The sequence below is a fragment of the Cryptomeria japonica genome, chromosome 2 (genome assembly GCF_030272615.1).
Source record: "Cryptomeria japonica chromosome 2, Sugi_1.0, whole genome shotgun sequence".
Classification (NCBI taxonomy): domain Eukaryota; kingdom Viridiplantae; phylum Streptophyta; class Pinopsida; order Cupressales; family Cupressaceae; genus Cryptomeria; species Cryptomeria japonica.
Window position 1 is genome coordinate 35,678,486 of NC_081406.1, and position 20,729 is coordinate 35,699,214.

Sequence of the window (20,729 nt, forward strand, 5' to 3'; positions counted from 1 at the left end):
ATCACCTAAGTTATTATAAAATTCTACTAACCTCCAGCCTCATCCCATTTTCAAATGAGTTCATTTTGTAGGGGCATGGACAGCAGCTGCAGTGTTGGAATATGATGCTTACACACGTTACTTGAAACATGAAATTGAATTAAATCCATATGTTAAAAGAGGAAAAGTTAAATCATTTAAAACACGTTGGGATCTAGCATGGATGCTGTTCATTATTTTCTTTTATCAAATATGGATTCCATTTAAACTTCAATGCTGGCATGCTGCAGGTAACGTTACCATATCCAGACATGCTCTTCCTGGACAATAAAAATTTAAGCATATTATACACTCAAGTTGGAAATTAAAAACGCCCCTGTTGCAATTCTGGACAATTCCATTACAATATCAGCAAGGACAATATTCATAAAAATGGCATCTAACAATATGGACAAAAGTACTATCAGCCATCTTCTTGGAAAAGCCGATTTTAATTTTTCTTTGTTGATTAATATGCTACAGTTAAAACAGTACTGAAAAAAATGATAAAGAGGCCTTCAAAAATATTAGACGAAATCTCAAAGTGCCTTTTTCAAGGCAGACCTACAGTACAGAATAAATGTTCCCGCTGCTATGCCTTTGGAAAATAGGCAATGTCACCAGGTTAAATTTGTTAGCATACAAAGTAGTAGCTTTGAATGAATGATAAAAGTTACTGTGTGGGAAAGAAAAAATAAATTTACTTCAATGTACAACAAGCTTTCTAGATTCTATGATTTTAATTTAAAACAAGAAACCCAGCAGCATTTCTTCTACAAGCCCATTTCTTAGGAAGATGGAGTAACCAAGAATGCCTGATAATGAGAGCCTCTGTTGTTAGAGTTGTTTCCTGCGTTGAAGCTATTGGATCCTCCTTTTAAAGGTGGAAAATCTTCCTCTGTCAATTGATAACTGTGTTGTGTAGGTGATCTGGCAAAATAATCAAAGGTCCCTGTTAAGATGCAGCTAAGATATTATGCCAGATTCCTTTGGAGAAAAATAAGACAACTGTAATAAATAAAGTACTTTCAACCTTGACAACTGACATAATATTTAAATTAGCCACTTTCAAAACCAACAAAACATTTCACATAGCATGTCCTAATGTCAAATTTACCTTTGGTGTTTAGGAGACGAAGGTTGATCTGACGGTGAACGTCCAGAAGATGAGTTAGCCTGATAAGAATTATGCTTCGGTTCATAAACATGTCCATCATTCACTCTTGTACCACCGTCATTATACCGCCCTTCATGTGCCTCTCCAAATTGTCCAGGACGCAATGACCCAAACTCCAAAGGATCAGGCATAAAGGCCATACTATTATCACATGGATGATATAGCATGACAACTGATGAAACAGCAGGCCCATTTCCTGGAATTGCTTGAACATTAACATTTGTGTTTATAGGCTGCAAAGGATACATTCCATATGACATTCCCCCAGACATGTGTGGCATGAAGTTACCTGTATTTAGTGAAGAATTTCCGGATGCAAAAGGAGCATGTGGCACTTGATATGAGCTTCTCCGAAAATTATCATGCCTATTATAATCCCATACCCTATCCACAATCTTTCCCTCAGAGTTCCTCTCACCTCTTGAATTTGATTTCTGAGGTTGATTACGGGCATCATGTTTGTTTTGACCACGTCCACCACTCCTATTTTTGGGAGCTGCATCCTGATCTCCATGGTCATTGCGGTCCTGACCATAACTACCACGGTCATTGCGATCTTGACCATAAGTAACACGGTTTCCTCTGCTTCCTGATGATTGTCGCTCTCTGTATGGTCTCTATATTCACATATGCTCAGTTACAATCTATCAAAAACAAGCTCATTCTGCTAAAAAAAATGAAAATAGATGAACAATAAGTGAACCAACCAATATAATTCTGTCACTTACAATATTGGGAAGATAAGTTCCAGTACCACCACGATATCTAGGCAGTTCTTCACCAAATAATCGGTTAGGTGCATTGAAACGTTGCACATTTCCACTGGGTCGATTTGAATTGGGCTGCAAAGAGCTAACAGGAACAAATCCATGCCCATAGCTTACAAATTGAGTGAGCATGTTAGACAAAGGTCTCCCAGAGCTATCCCATTGTAAGTGACTCTGCAAGTATAGAGGCATCGGCACTGGTGATGGATAAATCATTGGGCTAGGGATGCGTGGATTTTGGCAAAAGCGTCCATATTGCAAATTCCTCCAATGGCTTTGAATGTCACTTTGAAGAATATCAATATGAGGTTTCATCTCATCCCTATTCTCCACAGGCAACCCCTCAACAGCTCCTATGTTTGAACAAGGAAAGATATAAGAATGCTCTGAACTTTCCCCCAAATCATAGGCTGAAGAAATATCAAGACAGTGTTCAGGTTGATCCAGACGATTATCAAATGAATCATCACTGGGATCAACACCCTCAAATGGACTTGATGATTCTTCGTTGCTTACCCCCTCTGAAGAAAAATTATATACAGGAAGCATAGTGAAAAATGGAAAAGGAGGTCCAGTTGGATAAAATGCTGTTTGTATGGCTGATCTACTTCCATGCAAAGGTGGCATAAAGCGGTCTCCATGGTTCAGAGAACTTGCATTGGCAGCTCCAAACAAATGCTTATCCTGATTACTAGTCTCATCTCCTGCACGTGTTCCATCCATTCTGTTTTCCAATTGCCAATTGATATTTGATTTCCCAGATGATGAAAAGTCTCTCAGCTTAGAATTTGAAAAATCAACATTGTTGTTTCCCCTTCCTCTGGCTTTCTTATTAAGATACTTGGAAACCCTTCCTGTTGCCCCAGTCCATGTTTCAACCGTTCTGGAGGAACTAATTTCTTGACTGCTTGTCGTCAATGCCTTCTGACTGAGCTCTCCATTGTCGTGTTTATCTATGGGAGGACTGTAAGCTGAAGGAAAATCTGTTTGTCCCACTGGAGGAAGCCCTTTGACATCTTTAACAAGTTTATTCTGTCCTTTCAGAAATAGGCCTGTGGATGTACCTACAGGTGCCCGAGGAGAAGCAGGCCTTTCAAGACTTGTTGACAGTGTTTCTGAATGAGCCAAATGAAAAGCCCTTCCATTCTTCATATCCGGTCCAGCATGCCCACATTGAGATCCCTGGTCCTCCAATCTTTGACAGAAATTAGTATCGTAATGCACTTCCTCTTCTTCATGATGTGATCCTGATACCCCTAATTTTTCAGACATGGACGAATCTTCTAAATGTGCTTGAGTTCCAATTCCAACATTTGCTAAATACGGTGGCAATGCAGATGGAACACCTTGAGGGAACTGGATATTTGAATAGGAGGCTGGTTGTCCACCAGGTCCCCAAGCTGGCTCAGTTAGGGGAAGGCTTGTGTGAACCATTCCTGAGAGATTTGCTGGACCATATGCCATTGAAGTGAAAACTGAGGGTGAAATAGGGACAGCTACAGGTGCAAAATTCACTGGCAAATGAATTTGTGAGGCTTGTCTATTTACAAACTGTGGGTGTGGGATACCCATCAAATTAACTGGATCCTGCATGTTCTTATGTGTAAGAAGAGGGGCTGCCATTGTTCCATTGGGTTGTGTGACTTCTTCCCTTTGAACATCAAGACCAGCATCCTGGCAATCGTTACTTGTAAAGAAAATGTTGGCACCATTCTGAGAGTCGCTTAAATCATCAGAATCAATGTTCTCCTGAGATGAGCTCCATCTCAAAGGCACTGATTCATTTACTGATGTTGCTTTTGATGTAAGAGAACTGGAGGAATCAGAGCTCATGTTCTTTCTTCGCCGGTCAACAACAGCATGTTCAATCCTCACAGAAGAAGCATGATTTCTACCAGCATCTGTTATTTCCCCTCTGATTCGCCTTGCTCGAGGAATTTCACTGGGCACACCTGTGAGTTCAGGACTTGAATGAGGTCTTACAATGTGCAATCTTCCTTTTTCTTCAGAATCGATCCTTGAAGTGTCTACCTTTAATCCCTTTAAAGTTTTTGTAGCATTTCTTTCAGAGCTTGAATACTTGGATGATTTATCTGAAATAGATTGCTGATCATGATATCTATTTGTCATGATTTTGGAAGCTTCAGATGTATTACTGTGTTTGGAAAGCACACCCTGGCTTACCAAAGGTTCTTGATCAAAAGAACTAGCAGAGCTATTGTCTTCAGCATGATGTGTTACAAGCCCAGTGAGTGGACTTGAACTCCCCTGAACATGTTTGCTCCCATCCCCTTGTATATTGAATGAAAGCAAGCGATCAGAAATCATTTTTAACTGACCAATACATTTACCTGTGTTTTCTTCATCATCATTATTAAAAATACCAAGGCTTCTGTTGTTACGAACACTATCACTTGAATCTGATCTAGATGGTTGAAGATACAATACATCAGGACTAGGTGCATCAGGCCGCTGTCCACTGCCATGCCGCTCCCATGTATTCATAAAGAACTGATCAATTTCTGAAATAATACATTCTTTGGGGCATTCCAGTATCCGTGCCAGCTTCCGAGCACCAAAGCCAAAAGCACTGCGTATCCTGAAGAAATTCCCTGCAAATATAAAATGAACAATTGTTTTACTCTACATAGACCACAATAGAAGGTCCCTGTGATGCTCAAATCATCCATTAAAACAAACATATCTCATAAATAAGTTAGATTTTTTAATTGGTATTCTTAGTTAAAAAAGATTGATGTTCACACCATCTTAAAAAAAAATAGTTAAAAGACATGTATTGTATTCATATTGCCTGTGGTTGTTGGTACAATTTCGAAATGAAAGTGCTATATAGTTTGGTGACCATAAATGTAAAATAAACATGTAATTCATATTGCCTGTGGTTGTTGGTACAATTTTGAAATGAAAGTGCTATATAGTTTGGTGACCATAAATGTAAAATAAACATGTAAATTTGGAGAAGCTGAATAGATGTTCACACCATTTTTATTTTTAAAAATAGTTAAGACATGTATTATGTTCATATTGCCTGTGGTTGTTGGTACAATTTTGAAATGAAAGTGCTATATAGTTTGGTGACCATAAATGTAAAATAAACATAAAAATTTGGAGAAGCTGAATATTGAAAAGCAATTAACATCAGATTTTGTGTCGAAAGCATTTAAAATTATTCTCCAGTTTGAACAGATGCAAATGTTTCTTATAATGCCTATCTGAATAGTACACATGCACCCTCCTTGTGAATGCAACAATAAAATAATTAAGATTCAAGGATTAAGGAAAATTCCTATATTCTGATTAATAGTTTATACACAGATCCAAAGATTGGGAATTCCAATCCAAGTTTTCAATCAAAAGAAAGCATAAGCCATAAAAATGAAAATTTATAATATAAACCAAATGTCGAAAGCCACAAGATAGCTACAGTGCATAGCATTATATGAAATATAAATATAATTGGATAAGCGCTGGCAGCTGCAATGAAACTGGAAAGGATCACAATACAAACCACTGAAAGCACATGGGACCATAAATCATCCAAGGGGCAGAGATATAAATGATGATCTACATTTTGACAATTGAGATGAGATGACAAGGCAAAAGCACTGGGGCTTCCAATGATAAAATTCCCAGAAAACATGATAAAGAATTTAAGTTCCTAAAATCCTACGCTGCAAGCCCTGATTAATGCTTCTCAATGTCATAATTTATTCTAGCAAGATTTGTGAGTGCTCATAAATTACTCAGATAAGAGAGAAATGTGTTAAAGACTTTCCAAACACAATAACAGAACAACCACAAGCATTTACATTTCAAGACTTTAACCAGAGGCCACAAATGTTACTTTTCAATACTGCCCGTAAATACAACCAAGGAATGAAATAACAAACAGTAACACATGAACATGGATTAAATAGATTAAGGAAATAGCCTCAAAGAGATTAAGGAGGATGTGATTCTGAATGAACATGGATCGCCCGAGGCAATAGAGGATCTATTAGCAGAAGAATATGAAACAACAGATTAATAGAAAATGAATGCAAATTATTCTCAAATGTTGAAACAGAGAGAGGAAATATTTATCAGTCATCAAACCCAGATGAAATTCACATGAATAATAGGGCATAATTGATTCTGATCAAGGAGCAGAAACTATAGGAGGCCATCCAACAGAAGAACTTGATCAATCCTCGCTAGTCACTCAAAAAGTAGGTAAACTCTAGTCAATCAAGTAGGTAAGAGTTCCTAATCAGATAGAGATCCAAAAGTAAGTGATGGTCAGTTGCAAAAGAATCACAAACTCTATTGGACAGTGTGCTATGCTGACCTGAAGAATGCAGATCAAATTAATGAAGATCATATCTTAGAACATTTGGGGCACACATACCCTAGCTAAGAAGAGATTGATCAAAGGTATGATTGAAATTGAAAGGCATATATCTTTAAACTGCAAGAAATTAGACCATCTTAAAAATTAAATAGATCAAGCATGCTCAAATATTTTGAACAAGGCTGATTTTATCAGAAAAGCACAAAAGGGGAATCTTGTGGATTTACCTTCTTATGAAACACTTGGATTATCTAATAGAAAGGCTTGTCATGTTCTTATGGAATTATCTTAGAATCATTGGTGATAGGAAAGAATGCATGCATACAGAAAAATATACAAGCATATATTGAAGTACGCATGTATGGTGACAAGCTAGCAAAATAAGAAAGATGGCCATGTAAATATAAATGAAGTGTTGCAAAAATTCAATAACTTGCATGCATTCTTTTAGTTTAGACTGCTTTTTAGTACTTCTCATGCTAAAAGAAAACTCACAAATTCCAGTCGTAGAGAATGAAGAGTAGATAGAAATGAAAAGAAAAAAAACAATATCGGAGAAAAATGATCAGACATGGTAAAGCAGCATCATTCATTTCTCATTCCTGCAATACCATCAATATACAATCCAAGGGTACCTAAAATACAAGGTGGGTGGTTTAATCACCAAGTATAATGTCCCCTTTGGTTATTAGCATGTTAATAATAATCAATGAGACAGCAAAACTATGGAGAAGGAGAATAATCCAAAGTCTGAAAGTGACATCCAACAAATCCTGCTCACAATCCAAACTAGATATAGACTTATCATTAGATATGAGATATGCAAATATGCCAACAATCCCCTTATAATCCAAATCTCAAATCAAGCTACAAAAAAAATGAATCTCTCCAAAGCATCTTAATATGCCAAAGAAAGAAAATAATCTAGCTAACTCGCGGACATATCAACCAAGTAACCCCAAAAGCAAGAGACAGATACTGCAAACAATTGCACACTAATACATCTGTATCCACAAATAACTCTAGTATAAAAAAAGGTATCCAAATATGATGACTCAGCTCCTGGCATGGCCATCAATCAACCCCTCACATGATCACATTTCTCAATCTGATACAACTATAAATATAGGTGATGCATTTTCAAATGTTGCACTCTCCAAACGCAATGACCTTTCTGCTATTGTGCAATAACATCTCCAAAAATGGTGAATTTACATTCCCAATCAGCAGCAGAGTCACTCTCCATTCCATTTCTCTTTGAGTGATTATTTATTATGCCCTATTATTTGTGAATCACATCCTCCTTAATCTCTTTGAGGTCAATTGATGTGTTCCTCTTGGCAACTGCCGGGTCCTTTTCACAATGCTATCACCTTTTTTTTGTTTTCAGTTGGAGTCTCTAAGAAAGGGCCACAGGAGACTCCTAGGTGTCCCCAACAGTCAGGGGACTCTTCAAAGTTCTCGAGACGTCTCCCTATCCCCAACATCTTGGCGGCATCCCAGCAACAATGATGGTGCAGTGGGGGGAAGTTTCCCCCAAGTCCCTGTGTCCCAGAAACAACCCCATTCCAAGAACGCAGGGATTTGGGGGGGAAGGGGAGGGGAGGGGGAATGTATCCTTGGGGTTCAATGAAATAAAAGCAATATATGTGATTCATAATAATAAGTTTGCATAAAACAAATGATTTCTTTTTCCAAATTTGATTATTACATTTACCATCCTAAGTACTTTTCAATTTAACATTATGAAGGATGGTAACAAAATCAAGCAGCCACATATCTATTTCTTCCTAGTAATAAACAGAGTAGATATTAAAAAATGTCAATTTGCCAAAGCTACGCATTTAAAAATGCTAATGAATTTATCCTCCAGATATCAGTTATAGCATTAAAGGATTAATATCGAAACCACAGAAGCATGTGAGGAAAAAGGCATTACACATTGTGTCTGGGTTCATGGTTACTTTAATATTTCCCCATATTCACACTTAGAATGTGGCATTAGCATCAAATTAAATTACCTTTGCTTACACTGCGTCCAAGATTGTTACTTATTCGTAATGGATCGACAACATTGAAATGCTTTGATACAAAAGACTGGCCTTGATTCTCCTGACCAACTGGGTAAACTGCATAGAAATGATGACAAGCATCAAGGAATTCCTTATCAAGAAGCAGCTTGCCTCCATCCTTCCGTGGTGGTTCCGCTGGGCAGAATATCCAAAAACAAGCATTGTGAACAAACCATTTCATAGACAAAACAGATCCAAGATCAACAAAAATTATAGACACGATGCATACAAGCTCACACAGATAGAAAAATGTGGCATGCACCAAATATATGTAATGAACAATTCTAAAAATAAAATGCACTGAAATTTTCTGTTTTTTGAATAGATTATAATTTTCATATGTACTTTCATTATCGACTAGATGAGACATGGGAAAAGTAATACCTGTCATATCTGGAAGGGAAGAAAGAGGTATTGGACCCCACAAACTAACACAATAGTTATCCCAATCAAAATTGCTGAAAAAAGCCAAAAACCGATACAGAACCTGGAACATTTCAAGTTAATGAGCACAAGTTACAGCAATTTCCAACTTTAAACACAAATAGACTACATGGGATTGTCATAAAAATTTACTAAGCATAAGAAGCTTGATAAGCAACGTCACCTCCAAGGGCCCACTAAAAGATTTATTAAACACATGAAATATGTACAAGACCAAGGTCTCCAAAGCATATGTAGAAATAAGCCCATGATGGGCACCCAAGATACGACTTTCATAATAGCACCAAGCCTTGACAAGGATGATACTGCGCTTGAATAAATAATTCTGCCCTATCAAATGATCTACCTGCAGAAATTGAATCCTGTTAGTAAATTATAGATTTTTCTTAATTGGGCAGTTTAGGTATAATTAAAATTGAAAAGTGTGCACTTTTGTGACTACGTAATCAAACAATGAAAAGAATGGTCACCATCTTGTCCACACCTCCTCTAGAAAACATAGAGTACACAATCCACCAAGCTGATTAAAGGAGATATCTACTACAATGTTCTCCACAAGGCACTTGATTAACTTCACCTGCATATGCCAGGAGAGGATCAGGACACAGATCATCCTCCCTTACCTAATAAGCTAACAAGCTTAAATCAAATTCAAACAAGCTGTCGTGAGTTTGATAAATATGATAAGAGGTAATTTACAACAAAAAAGGAAAATCTAACGAAAACCCACATTGTCAAAACACAAGGTGGTCTAGAATATGGATGATGAACTTGTAAAACCTTACACCTTAAGGCAACTGCAATTTAAGGCCTAAGGACTGCTCATTTTGAATGTTCACTAGTAGTGTTTGAATTTACCAAAAATTACGACAGTCCACAATATTGTAAGCTCAAAGCTGTGCAAATCCAGCAAAATAATTTATTGTTTCAGATTAATTAAGGTTTTGGGGGTCATTCATGATTGGAGCAAGCCACTCTATGAGACAACTGTCTGCTGCTGCCTACTTTGCATGGTAGCACTCCAGCTTCCCTCTAACAATAACAATCAATGCCCTTACATGTCCAAAAATTAACATTTACCTATCCATATAAAGTACAAACAATTGTAATATACATAACCATGTTTGTGTGGGGGACTAAACAAATATTCTGATACTCAGCTTACTGCTGAGGGCAATATTTTTATATTTAGATAACTCTATATAATGGATCAAAAAATAGTAGGGTAAAACGACTCTAGGTTAATAAAAGTAACTAAAGAAAAGTACAAAAGAAAGATGAACAAAGAAAGAGTAGATAAATCTGAGAGGTTAAACATTGAGACATAAGAAGGTAAAAGTTTATATAACCTTGTGAGGAACCCTTAACGAAACATGGAATAAATGAAATGAAGAGCACAAGAATATACTGAGAGAGGGGGGGTGAATCAGTATGTTAACAAACTTTTACCTTTTTGACCTTTAATCACAAGCATATAACTTGTCTTATAAACATGTTCATTGCATTCCAACATTCACATGTGATCTAACTATTATGAACACAAATAGAACACAAGATGTATACATGGAAACCCTTACAGGAGAAAACCACAGCGAATTAATACTTTTATATTGTTCTTCTTTTACAATGTATGTAGGCACCAACCCCTAAGCTTGTTTGTGAGCTGGTACCCACAAGAAGCACCAACTCCCAATTCTGAATTTTGTGAGCACCAACCCACTAGAAGCACCAACTCCCAATTCTGATTTTGTGAGCTCCAACCCACTGGAAGCACCAACTCCCACAACCAAGCACCAACTCAGCAAGAGATGCCAATCTCTCCTTTAGGAAGCACCAACTTCCAAATTATGATTCCACCTTCAATATGTTGCTTCTTCAACTGATGACGGACATTAAAATTTCTTCAATTTCCTTCTTGTATTTTGCATCTTGAATGGATTATAATCTTCTCACAAATCTGCCTTGATCACGTATATATATCTTCCTTACAAATCTGCATATATTCTTTATCTAATCTGCATATATCTTTACACATATTCTGCACTTATTACTCATACATGGACTGCATATATTCTTCAATACAGGTCTGTAACAGTCTTCATACTTATCTGCCCCCTTTTTCTTCCTTTATGTCTGTTCTATACTCAGAAATAAATCATTACAAGCTTCTCATAAATCTGCTTACCAGTTTTCAAATAATTTTCATATTCTCCTTACAATTCTGCAAATAGTCCTGTTAATGTTTATTCTTCATTGGCTGATGTATATGATTAGATATATCTTTTTATTTCACACTCATTCACTCCACACTCACTACATTCTTTTTTTAACGCAACACTCTCAATTCCTATTTGATCAACACTTCTTTTTATATCTTCTACGTTTCTTTTCATAGATAAGTTGTGACATTTCATAAATCAATAGTTGTCTTTTGGTTTATTTATTTTTCTTATTAAAGCAAAATTATATCTCTTAATAGATCGCACCTCTGAATAAATGTTTTTCCTTTGAAGAATTAATCATGCCTTTTGATATACTAATCCGTGGATGCTTGCTATCAATCTTCTTTCATTAACTTGATCATCAATTGTCTTTATGAAAACATAACTTTTTAATAAATATCGCTGTTGTCTTTAAATATTAATATGATCGCTACTTTGGTAGCTTTGATCGCTGTCTTCTAACAATGATCTCTGCTCTAGAAATCAGTGATCTCGTGGCAAAGAAAAAACCAACTTGCGATTCCTCCATGCCTGCGGAACATCTTCTTGATTTGTAACTTTTGTGTACCACGAACACTTTCTCTTATGGTCGTTTGAATGCTGACTTTTGACTTGATCGGTCGCTACCTTTGGAAACTCATCTTTATTAATCCTTGCTCTTTTATTCATTTCTATTGCTGCTTACAAATGGATATTCAAACACGGGTCAACCATCAGATAAGTGAATATGCCCAACATGTTTATATATCGCTGCATATATTTTATATATAATTGCTGCTTTTCAATAATTGCCGCTTAACTTCTCATTAGGCATTTTTCATCGAACAAAAACCACATTCTATGAAGATGAATCGCTATCATGGTCTTTGTATTTGACTTTGATTAATTCGAACCTCCTCAAGGTTAATCGATATTTTCCAACGATCATTTGTGGTCTGTTTTTATTTCTTCACATCGCTTCAATACAATATGATACGATCTGTCATAATTATCATTTGCAGTCTGTATATCGTATTGCTCACATCCAATATTCATATCGGATTCCTCATACTAGTTCTTACGCATATGCTTGAAAGAATAATCCTCACTGCTGGATGCCGCTGATACCCAAAGATCATTTAATACTGATGCTGCAAGTTCGGTGTGATTCCTTGTTGGAAGCTTTGGATAATTCTTTGGAAGCAAGCAGTAGCTTGGAGTGCATTTGTGTATTTCAATCTTTGTCTTTAGTCGCTACCTTATCATTTATAATCACTGTTGTCTTATAATAATAATCCTTTCCTTCTGAAAGTATTAATTGCTGCACATATACTTTTCTACACATAAAATGTTGTCTTTAAATACCTCTGCTCCTCATAATTGTCTATTCTGTATTTGATCAAAGTCAACCATATTATATGCTTCAATCTTAATCATTTGGAGGTCACCGCTTTTTCTTTGCCATCTATTAAATTATGAATGTCACAATCTTGCCAACAATATCATCCATTTCTTTATCAATGAATAAATGCACGATTGGAAAAAAAAATCCAAAAATTTGCACAAAGATTTAATTCATTAATTTATGTCACTATTTTGTTGCACAAAATTTAACTTTCTGATCATTCATAGTGACATGTCAACTTTTACATGCTTTTATATCTCCCAAACTTTTATTGAAACCCTTAAATTTTGAATTTTTCCCATCTCAAATCTAAGAAACTTTTCTAATATGGTAACATGGTAACAATGTGTATATATACCTAAGGAAACATACAGAACTTTCTCTAGTTACTTGAAAGGCAAGGAGTCCACACTATGTATAGGGCAACAAGATGTGATCTGTTACACTTGCGATACATATTAGTGAATTGAATTCAGTTAAACATAGGCCAACATAATAATGCATTCAAAGCATTCTAGAATCAAAACACATTTCTGTTGAGCACAAAGTTCTTTTGACTACGGATATGGATGAAAGAATATGTGAAATGCAAGACAAGTTTCAAGATTGATCAAATTAGAATTGACTGATTTGCCAACAATGGGAGGAGACATAAATAATCAAAAAAGCACATTTAATCATTTAGGTGGCATACAGTTTCTTTTTTGCCTTAACAATACGGTATGTTTGAATGGCAACCAACATTAAACTGCTTCAAAAAGAACTGACAGATAATAACTCATTTAATCTATTGAAATTTTTTCATTAGGATGACATAGAAAAGGATTTTTAATTCAGATCTGCTCAAGGAAGTTTTATCAAACTGACACGTTTTATATTCCAAAGCTTAATATGACCATGAATGTAAAGAAAATGTATGTTAATTAAGTAAACTAAAAATATGGATAACTCACAGATTTGACAAATCATTCCTTGTTTCCTTTGGGTCTAACAATGTGACATTGAAAATCTTTTGGGGTTAACAATTCCTTATGCAGTGTAACTAGCCATCACGTAGCTTGCTATGCAATGCCGTCACTGTTGAGAATATTGTTTCAAGGTTTTATTATTTTTCCAATCTGAAGAATCTTTTGCATGTATAAGCATGCTTGTACTTCTTCATGCTTTTGCATTTTTGAACTTGTTCATGCTTCTGTGTGCTTATCAAATCTTCCACCTGTGCATGCCTTATGCAAGTCTATATGCACTTGTGTATTCATGTCCTGTAACATATATTCTTGAGATAGCTTCGATACAAATATCTGTGAAACACAGAGAGATATCAACCTCGAGCCCGTCTTAATTTGTAAAGCATAAAACCAGCAATTATGATATGTGCCTTGAGATTGATATCTCTTGGAATTTAACAAATATTTGTATTTAATATATCTGAGTAGTATAATATAAAATCCCTCAAATTGTTATCTTTAGCCATATGGTTATGGTAAACTCCACTTTACTTTCGATGATAATATAGTTCCAAAAAGATAACGTGATCCTATGCCCAAGCAAGTTTTTATTAACCAAAGCTATTTTCTTTTAAGCACATAGGTCCCTCAATGAAAACAAACAGCAACCAAATATCTTCCTTTTGGCACATATTCCTCTCAGTTATCCACTTTATAAGCACATAGGTCCCTCAATGAAAACATTCTCATCTATTATTTGGACATCTTATCACAACATCCCCATTCTATGCCTCAAGTTTAATTTTAAGCCCTCTTAGCAAGATGTTCTCCTCCAAAACACCAAGACATCTTGCTGGTATATTTTTTATTTTTCTCTTCACTTCCTTGGCATCCAAGGGCTTCAAACAAGACATTCTAATACTCTAGATGTAGACTCCTGAATTGAATGTTCTTATCACAACATCCTCATTCTATGCATCAAGTTTAATTTTAAGCCCTCTTAGTAAGATGTTCTCCACCAAGACATCTTGCAAATATATTTTCAATTTTTTCCTTCACTTCCTTGGCATCCAAGGGCTTCAAACAAGACATTCTAATATTCTAGATGTAGACTCCTAAATTGGGTGTCTCCAAAACCCTACAATGCAATAAGGGTATTCCGTATTATAGATATTGATATGGTAACCTATAAAAATGGTCAGTTCCAACACTCGTGACCATTCAAAACAGACCTCCTGGTTTTTATAAATAGATATCTCCTAATTAAAAAATTCATCACTTGTAAAAAATGGTCAATTCCAACCCTTTGACCATTCACAACAGACTCCTGGTTTTAATAAATAGAAGTCTCCTAATTAAAAAAATCATCTCTTGTATTGTGCAAAATAAATGAACATGGATCTCCTATTATACTAAATATCCAAAAATATTAAAAAATATAAATCCAAAACCAAGGGTTTGACCATCCAAACTATAAAATAAGAAAGGACATGAGCAGAATGAAATTTGTCCTGAAAACGAACTTGCTACTCAGATTGGGGCAAACAAAGGTGAAAACTTTTTTATAGGATCAACACTCTGAAAAAAATAAACCTCATTTTTACAATCTCTGCATTTAACTTGAAAAGGCTGCTTGCGAGTTTCCAACCCAATTATGTTCCAGAAAAATTTTGCAAAATTAACAGAATTGAAAAGGTTCTTCCTATAGAAAAGTAATCTTTTGTTAGAAACTTAGAATGTATCATGGAGAACCAAATAGCAGAATTTAATATCATTCCAGATAAATTGGACATAAACATACCTCAGCCTGTATATACTGAACTTCTTTGACATGGAATTTTGCATGCTCGCTTTTTTCTTCACTCTCAAGCACATCACGTACTTCATTGGCCCATGTGTCCTTCAAAGATTGATGGTAACTGAATGCAGTGAGATCAATGTCACCATCAGGCAAATAGGTTTTAAGTGGAACTGAACCAAAGGTAAAAACCTGAAAGACAAGAAAGGGTTTCAATTAGAAGCAATATAGTATGACTCAAAATAGCAGTATAGTTTCTCTAAACCACAGAAGAATAAAAGAAGAAATTATATAAATGGTAGACAAAAATTACCAAAACATTGTAACATCCAAGAACTTTACTCTTTTTGGTTGAAGTATTAACTTTAATGTCATATGTAACAACGTACTACATACAACTTGCTCATAAGTAATAGAAATGGCAATTTTAAACTGATGAAGACAGCCTGATAAATATACATTTACAGATTGTGCCTCAAATATTTGGAAAAAAAGAAAAAAAAAATATTCCCCTCATCATAGTGAAGAGTTCATCAAATGTCAGGGATCAACATCAAAAGGTTAAGGTGAAGGCAAACAACATCAGCATTTAGGAAGGATTTAGGTTATGCAACAAGACAACAAGAAGTTCCAAGTCCAAGGCAAGGAATTTCAAGATCAAAGAAGGTTAAGGAAGAAAATAATTCATGAATCAAAGGTTGAGGTTGTGAATGCATCACAAGGAGGAAAATTTCTAAGTGAGTAAAGAAGAGTGAACGTGATGAAGGAATGGAGATAGTTTCAGAAGAGCTGATGTGGCATCCTATTCGCATTCAAGCCAATCAAGTTACTTCCACATCGGCAAGTCCAAGTTCAATGAACTTGATTCATCTCATGGTGGAGCAAGTGACACATGGCACCTCATCAAATACTATTTTATGTACCTAACCTATTCTCTCATTGGTTAGAAATCAAGATGGACATATATCCAATTCATTGTAATGATTTTATTGGCCAGAAGGAAGTTTGTTATAACAAACCCTAATTAGGGTTTCCATCTTGTAACCCTGACCATTGATCTGAGCCATTGAATTGTATTGAGAAACCTATAAAAGGCTCAAATCACTCATTTGTAAATGGTTAATAATAGCAGGTAAATGTTAGAATAGTTGAAGAATAGATAGATTGAAGTTAGCGGTTAGAATAGAAGTTAGATTAGGAAAAGGCAAAGATTATTGATAAGACTTTGTCGTAAAGAACATATGATTTCATTGAAATTATGGTGCATTTAATGTGTTATTTCAACAAATTGCATGGTCTCTACTTCTCAATTCATTTTCATGTTGTTTAGATGAATGAAAGAACCTTGTGTATGATCAATGGTGAAAGTCATTTATCCATACCACTAGCAATTTGCTGATTGTAAGTTTGCCTTGTGTGGTCAACTGGAATCCTTAAATAAGCTTAACTTCAATCGCTATTCACACTTTGATATGCATTGCCTTGATGGTATTGTTGTTGTTAATAGTGATTTGAACATCATTTTATTCTCCTTAGAAGATCGCACTATGCTTTGTAGAGTTGTTGCTTTGCATGGCAAAGTAAAGCTTAGTCAAGTTTCACCAAAGGTCATTCATTGTCTCTTGCATTCTTAGGAGTAGTATAGTCTCCTCGAACCCTATCTCTTTTGCCATTTTATTTTCCAAGTAAGTAGTTAGAATCCAAAATCCAGCAACATCCAAACGATTAACATTCAAGTATTCAACGTAAGTCCCCTTGAATTAACAGCAATCACAACGACCAATTGAGCTTATCCACAAGTTGAGACCCGACAATAGAAACCTTGGAGTCTTCTAATTGATCACATAGTTTAGCATTTGGGAAGATTTTGTTGAGAGGATAAGATACCTTGGTATTTTATTTTGTGTTCAATTGTGCTTAAAAACACACCAACAATTATCTTTCGTTTCACAAGCTTTATTGCAAATGCTTGTTGCAAATTTCTTTCAATCACATTACCAATAGGTTTATTAAAAAAGTATGGTCTCGGTGGATAAAACATTCAACAAATAGAAAAGAATAGTCATAGAAACCAAATAATGAAGAAATCCCTGTAAATGGAATTGTCTGTAATTATTTATTTTTCCCCCATACATGGCGATGATATTGATTTTATATTTTCAATTCCTTATTTTTCCTTGTAAAACCTTTGATAACATCCATTGGGCACTTCACACCTCACTTCAAAATCCAACCTTCTTATTTTAAATACTTCTTCTAATTGAATACATCTAGAGTTCTGAGATTAGGCATTTGTAACCACTTTTTCTTCATCAACGCTGTTACTCATTTTTGGTATAAATGCATTACAGAGAATGGTCAAATGGAAGGTTGTCTCAATTAAATTTTTCTTTATTAACTCAAACTTGTCTCATTGATTTTGATCACAAGCAAACATCCTCCAATCCTCAATAAGAATTATTAAAGGGATTGCTGTATAAGAAAGATTTAGGAAAAACAATCTACAAGGAATTACTAACCTATCTCGTTGACATTGAAAAATTCTTCAATTTCTGGTAGTATGGATTTTTATAAAAAGATGGTGTTTCAAAAGCTCAAATTTCTTTTTAAAGTAGCCACACTTGGAGAGCTTTGTGTATAGATTGAACTTGCAAAAGATGTGTGCACAACCACCAAATGTGCTTTATACCCTAATTTGTTCCTACCGTAGCTTATAAATTTCATTCATGAAACAGACACAAATTTGTTAAGACAATATAAACCAAAATGCTATGAAACCGTTGTCTGAGCCAAACTGAAATATTCTAGAACCACTGTAAAACCTGGATGAAAATTTAAAATGAATTAAAAGAACCTAGTCTAAAATTTGTTGAATGCTATGATAACACTTTTAAGTTGTATGAACCCAACTGACACAAACTAACTCGGGGTTATTGGAGTCACATGTCAACTTATGAACAACCTCAATATCATAATGAATACAATAATATGACTAAAAGTTATTTTGCAGCAATCTTGAATTTAGATTTTGCAATTGAAGAAATAGAAATTGGAATTCATTTAAAGACATGCTATGTATTATACTGAGCTATCACGATTGTTATTCCCCCCTTGAAATGTCAATGCAATGAAAATGTTTCTCACTCTCTTCTATACATATATTTGTCAATATAGAGTGCCTTGTGAGATCTTTTTGCATGTCTATTATGCCCAAAGTGCACTGATATTGTCAGAGATGTGCTTCCGTAATGCAGCACAGTTAGTTTTTCTTTGAGTTTGAAACCTAATTACAATGCATGTAATGATTCAAAACTTTTGACAGCGCAGGTTTTCGTTATTTGAATCAAATTCCTGGATAAGCATCAAGAAACATCCATCATATTAAATTTTTATATTTTATAATCTTGCACCTGGACATACAAACCTAATAAAAAAAGTAGCTACCAGCTCTTACCTGGCATTCAAAGCACTTGTGGATAAGGCGCTCCACATAATCTGCAACGGCTGTCCTCCGCTCCTCGGAGGGCTGATTCGGCTGGATGCATGCAATCAGCTCTGCGGTTCTCTCCTCAGCTTTAGTCCATCTTTCCGGGTCTAAGTGTCGTGTGACAAATGCTGCTTCGCCGGGCAAGAGGCCGTTTGGCTGTGCCCAGCCTTCATGATCGCCCATGCAAATTCTCCTTAGCTATCCCCGTGCTTCCGTTTCTTATTCTCTCCCTCAACTGAGAGAGAGACCACGCCAAACTGGTTTTAAGATATATCCTTTGTACAAAACGGTATGGCTTTGGGGTGCTTTACTTTCCAGCAATATCTACCCACAACGAACCTGCAATGCTGCAATGGCTTTCAACTCTAACACCTATACAAATTCCCTAGCAAGAAGACGACTGCTTCTCCAATAAAGTACTACATAAAATCCAATATGTACAAGTTGTCATTAATAACTGAGAATCCTGCAAGAGAATGGCGACAACCCCAAGATTGCAGCCAATTTAAAACAAAGCCTGCTCAGGCTAACTCATCCAGATGAACCCTGCACTCAAAATATCAGTAATTTCGAAACCATGGCACGAAGAATGTTTTCTAAACGAACTCCGCACCAGTGGCTCGTCGCCTTCCGCATAATCAACAGAGCTACGCACCAGATAAGGACGCAAACAACTCCATGAGAAGAACAAAACCCTCATTTCAGCCTCTCATTGTACAGAGTCCACAATTCAGACCAAACCCTAACTTCCCCAGATCATCTAACGGCCAGCTTCAAGAATAACCGAGTCACTTCCACACCAGATAAGCAGAACCTTCCACAGAAGGATAGCCCCACGTGAAGAGAGGCCTGGTATAGGGCTCTATAGAGAGCGACAGGATACCGGAGGGGCAGCCGGAAAGCCCCTCTGCGTATATATTCACCTTCCTCAATTTCACTTCTAAATATTACAAGCCAAACAACGGCCAGGGGCCGCCACGTTAATTAATGTGGACAAACAGCACCACAAGAACCAGAGCGACTTATAACCTAATAAGAAATGGCAAAAAAATAATGTTGACTAAAATACTAACCAGTGTGTAAGAGAATCGAAACTCCCAGAGGTTCGACCTAGCACCTCTGATCGCTTAAGATATTTCGAGGGAATAATAAAAATATTAACAACGGCAAGAAAGAAGATTGCTGGTACAGAGAAGGGTCTAGTTTATACATGAACGGCGTTGTACACCTGCCTGACGGAACGGCACAGAACGGGATTTGGAGTGTGGGGAGGTCGCCTTCCTCCGTTCATTCAGCTCCTGAACACGTGGACATGGTGCCCAGTTGGCAGACATGTCGACCTTCAATCGTCTCCATCCCCTGATCAGATGATTTGGCAATTATTATTGTCGGGAAATAGTACAATTTGCCGTTTGACAACAACAGTATAATGTCATATCATCGATAACCTCCCCATCGAAGTCTGTTCAATTATGTAATGGTGAAAATTACATACCTCTCATTTCTCTCCTCTTTCATCCTTATGTTCTTATTTTCGGTCTGATTTGATTTTATTCATATTGAGAAACATTATTAATTGAGTCTTATTTGATTTCATTATTTTTTCTTTCTATAGTGATGATGGATCATGGAGTGTGATCTCAAATGTTGATGCAAATAAATCTTACATGATTGAATCCAAAAGCACAATGACGATGGATCATGGAGTGCGACCTCAAATATTGATGCAAATAAATCTTACACAGTTGAATCCAAAAACAATGCACAATATTCATTTCATATTTTAAGTGATAGGTTTTAAAAGTTGGTTTATTTATCTTTTATTTTAAGTTTAGATACATAATTTGTGGGATTGATTTAATAAGTTGTATAATTTATAGAATTGTTTTTCTAATTGATGATATGAGATTTCCACAATCCATAGAACTATTTTGCAAGCAAGCTTCTAGAAATTATTGTGTGGTTTTCTAATTTTTAAAATTTAATTTTACATTGAAAATTGATCTAAACCTTCTAACTAGGTGTTATGAAGAAGTGTTAAATATTTAACTTGTCACCTTTA

The 20,729-nt window shown here is 35.8% G+C and overlaps 1 protein-coding gene across 6 annotated transcripts; it reads right to left on the minus strand.

The window, feature by feature from the left end:
- Positions 1-451: 451 nt before the first annotated feature.
- LOC131047398 (uncharacterized) lies at positions 452-19,979 on the minus strand. Of its 6 annotated transcripts, none has more exons than XM_057981275.2 (10): positions 19,741-19,976; positions 18,635-19,607; positions 15,184-15,372; positions 9,314-9,406; positions 8,993-9,175; positions 8,770-8,872; positions 8,335-8,520; positions 1,924-4,574; positions 1,136-1,812; positions 452-948 (listed from the first exon to the last, which is right to left on the minus strand). In XM_057981275.2, the coding sequence occupies exons 2-10, from the start codon at positions 18,848-18,850 to the stop codon at positions 807-809; spliced, it is 4,440 nt and encodes a 1,479-aa protein (XP_057837258.2). In that variant the 5' UTR covers positions 18,851-19,607; positions 19,741-19,976; the 3' UTR covers positions 452-806. The 6 variants fall into 6 exon arrangements, with proteins under 6 accessions (XP_057837258.2, XP_057837259.2, XP_057837261.2 ...); XM_057981276.2 differs by having other exon boundaries at positions 1,136-1,391; positions 1,485-1,812; positions 18,635-19,975; XM_057981278.2 differs by having other exon boundaries at positions 452-970; positions 18,635-19,979.
- Positions 19,980-20,729: the final 750 nt, after the last annotated feature.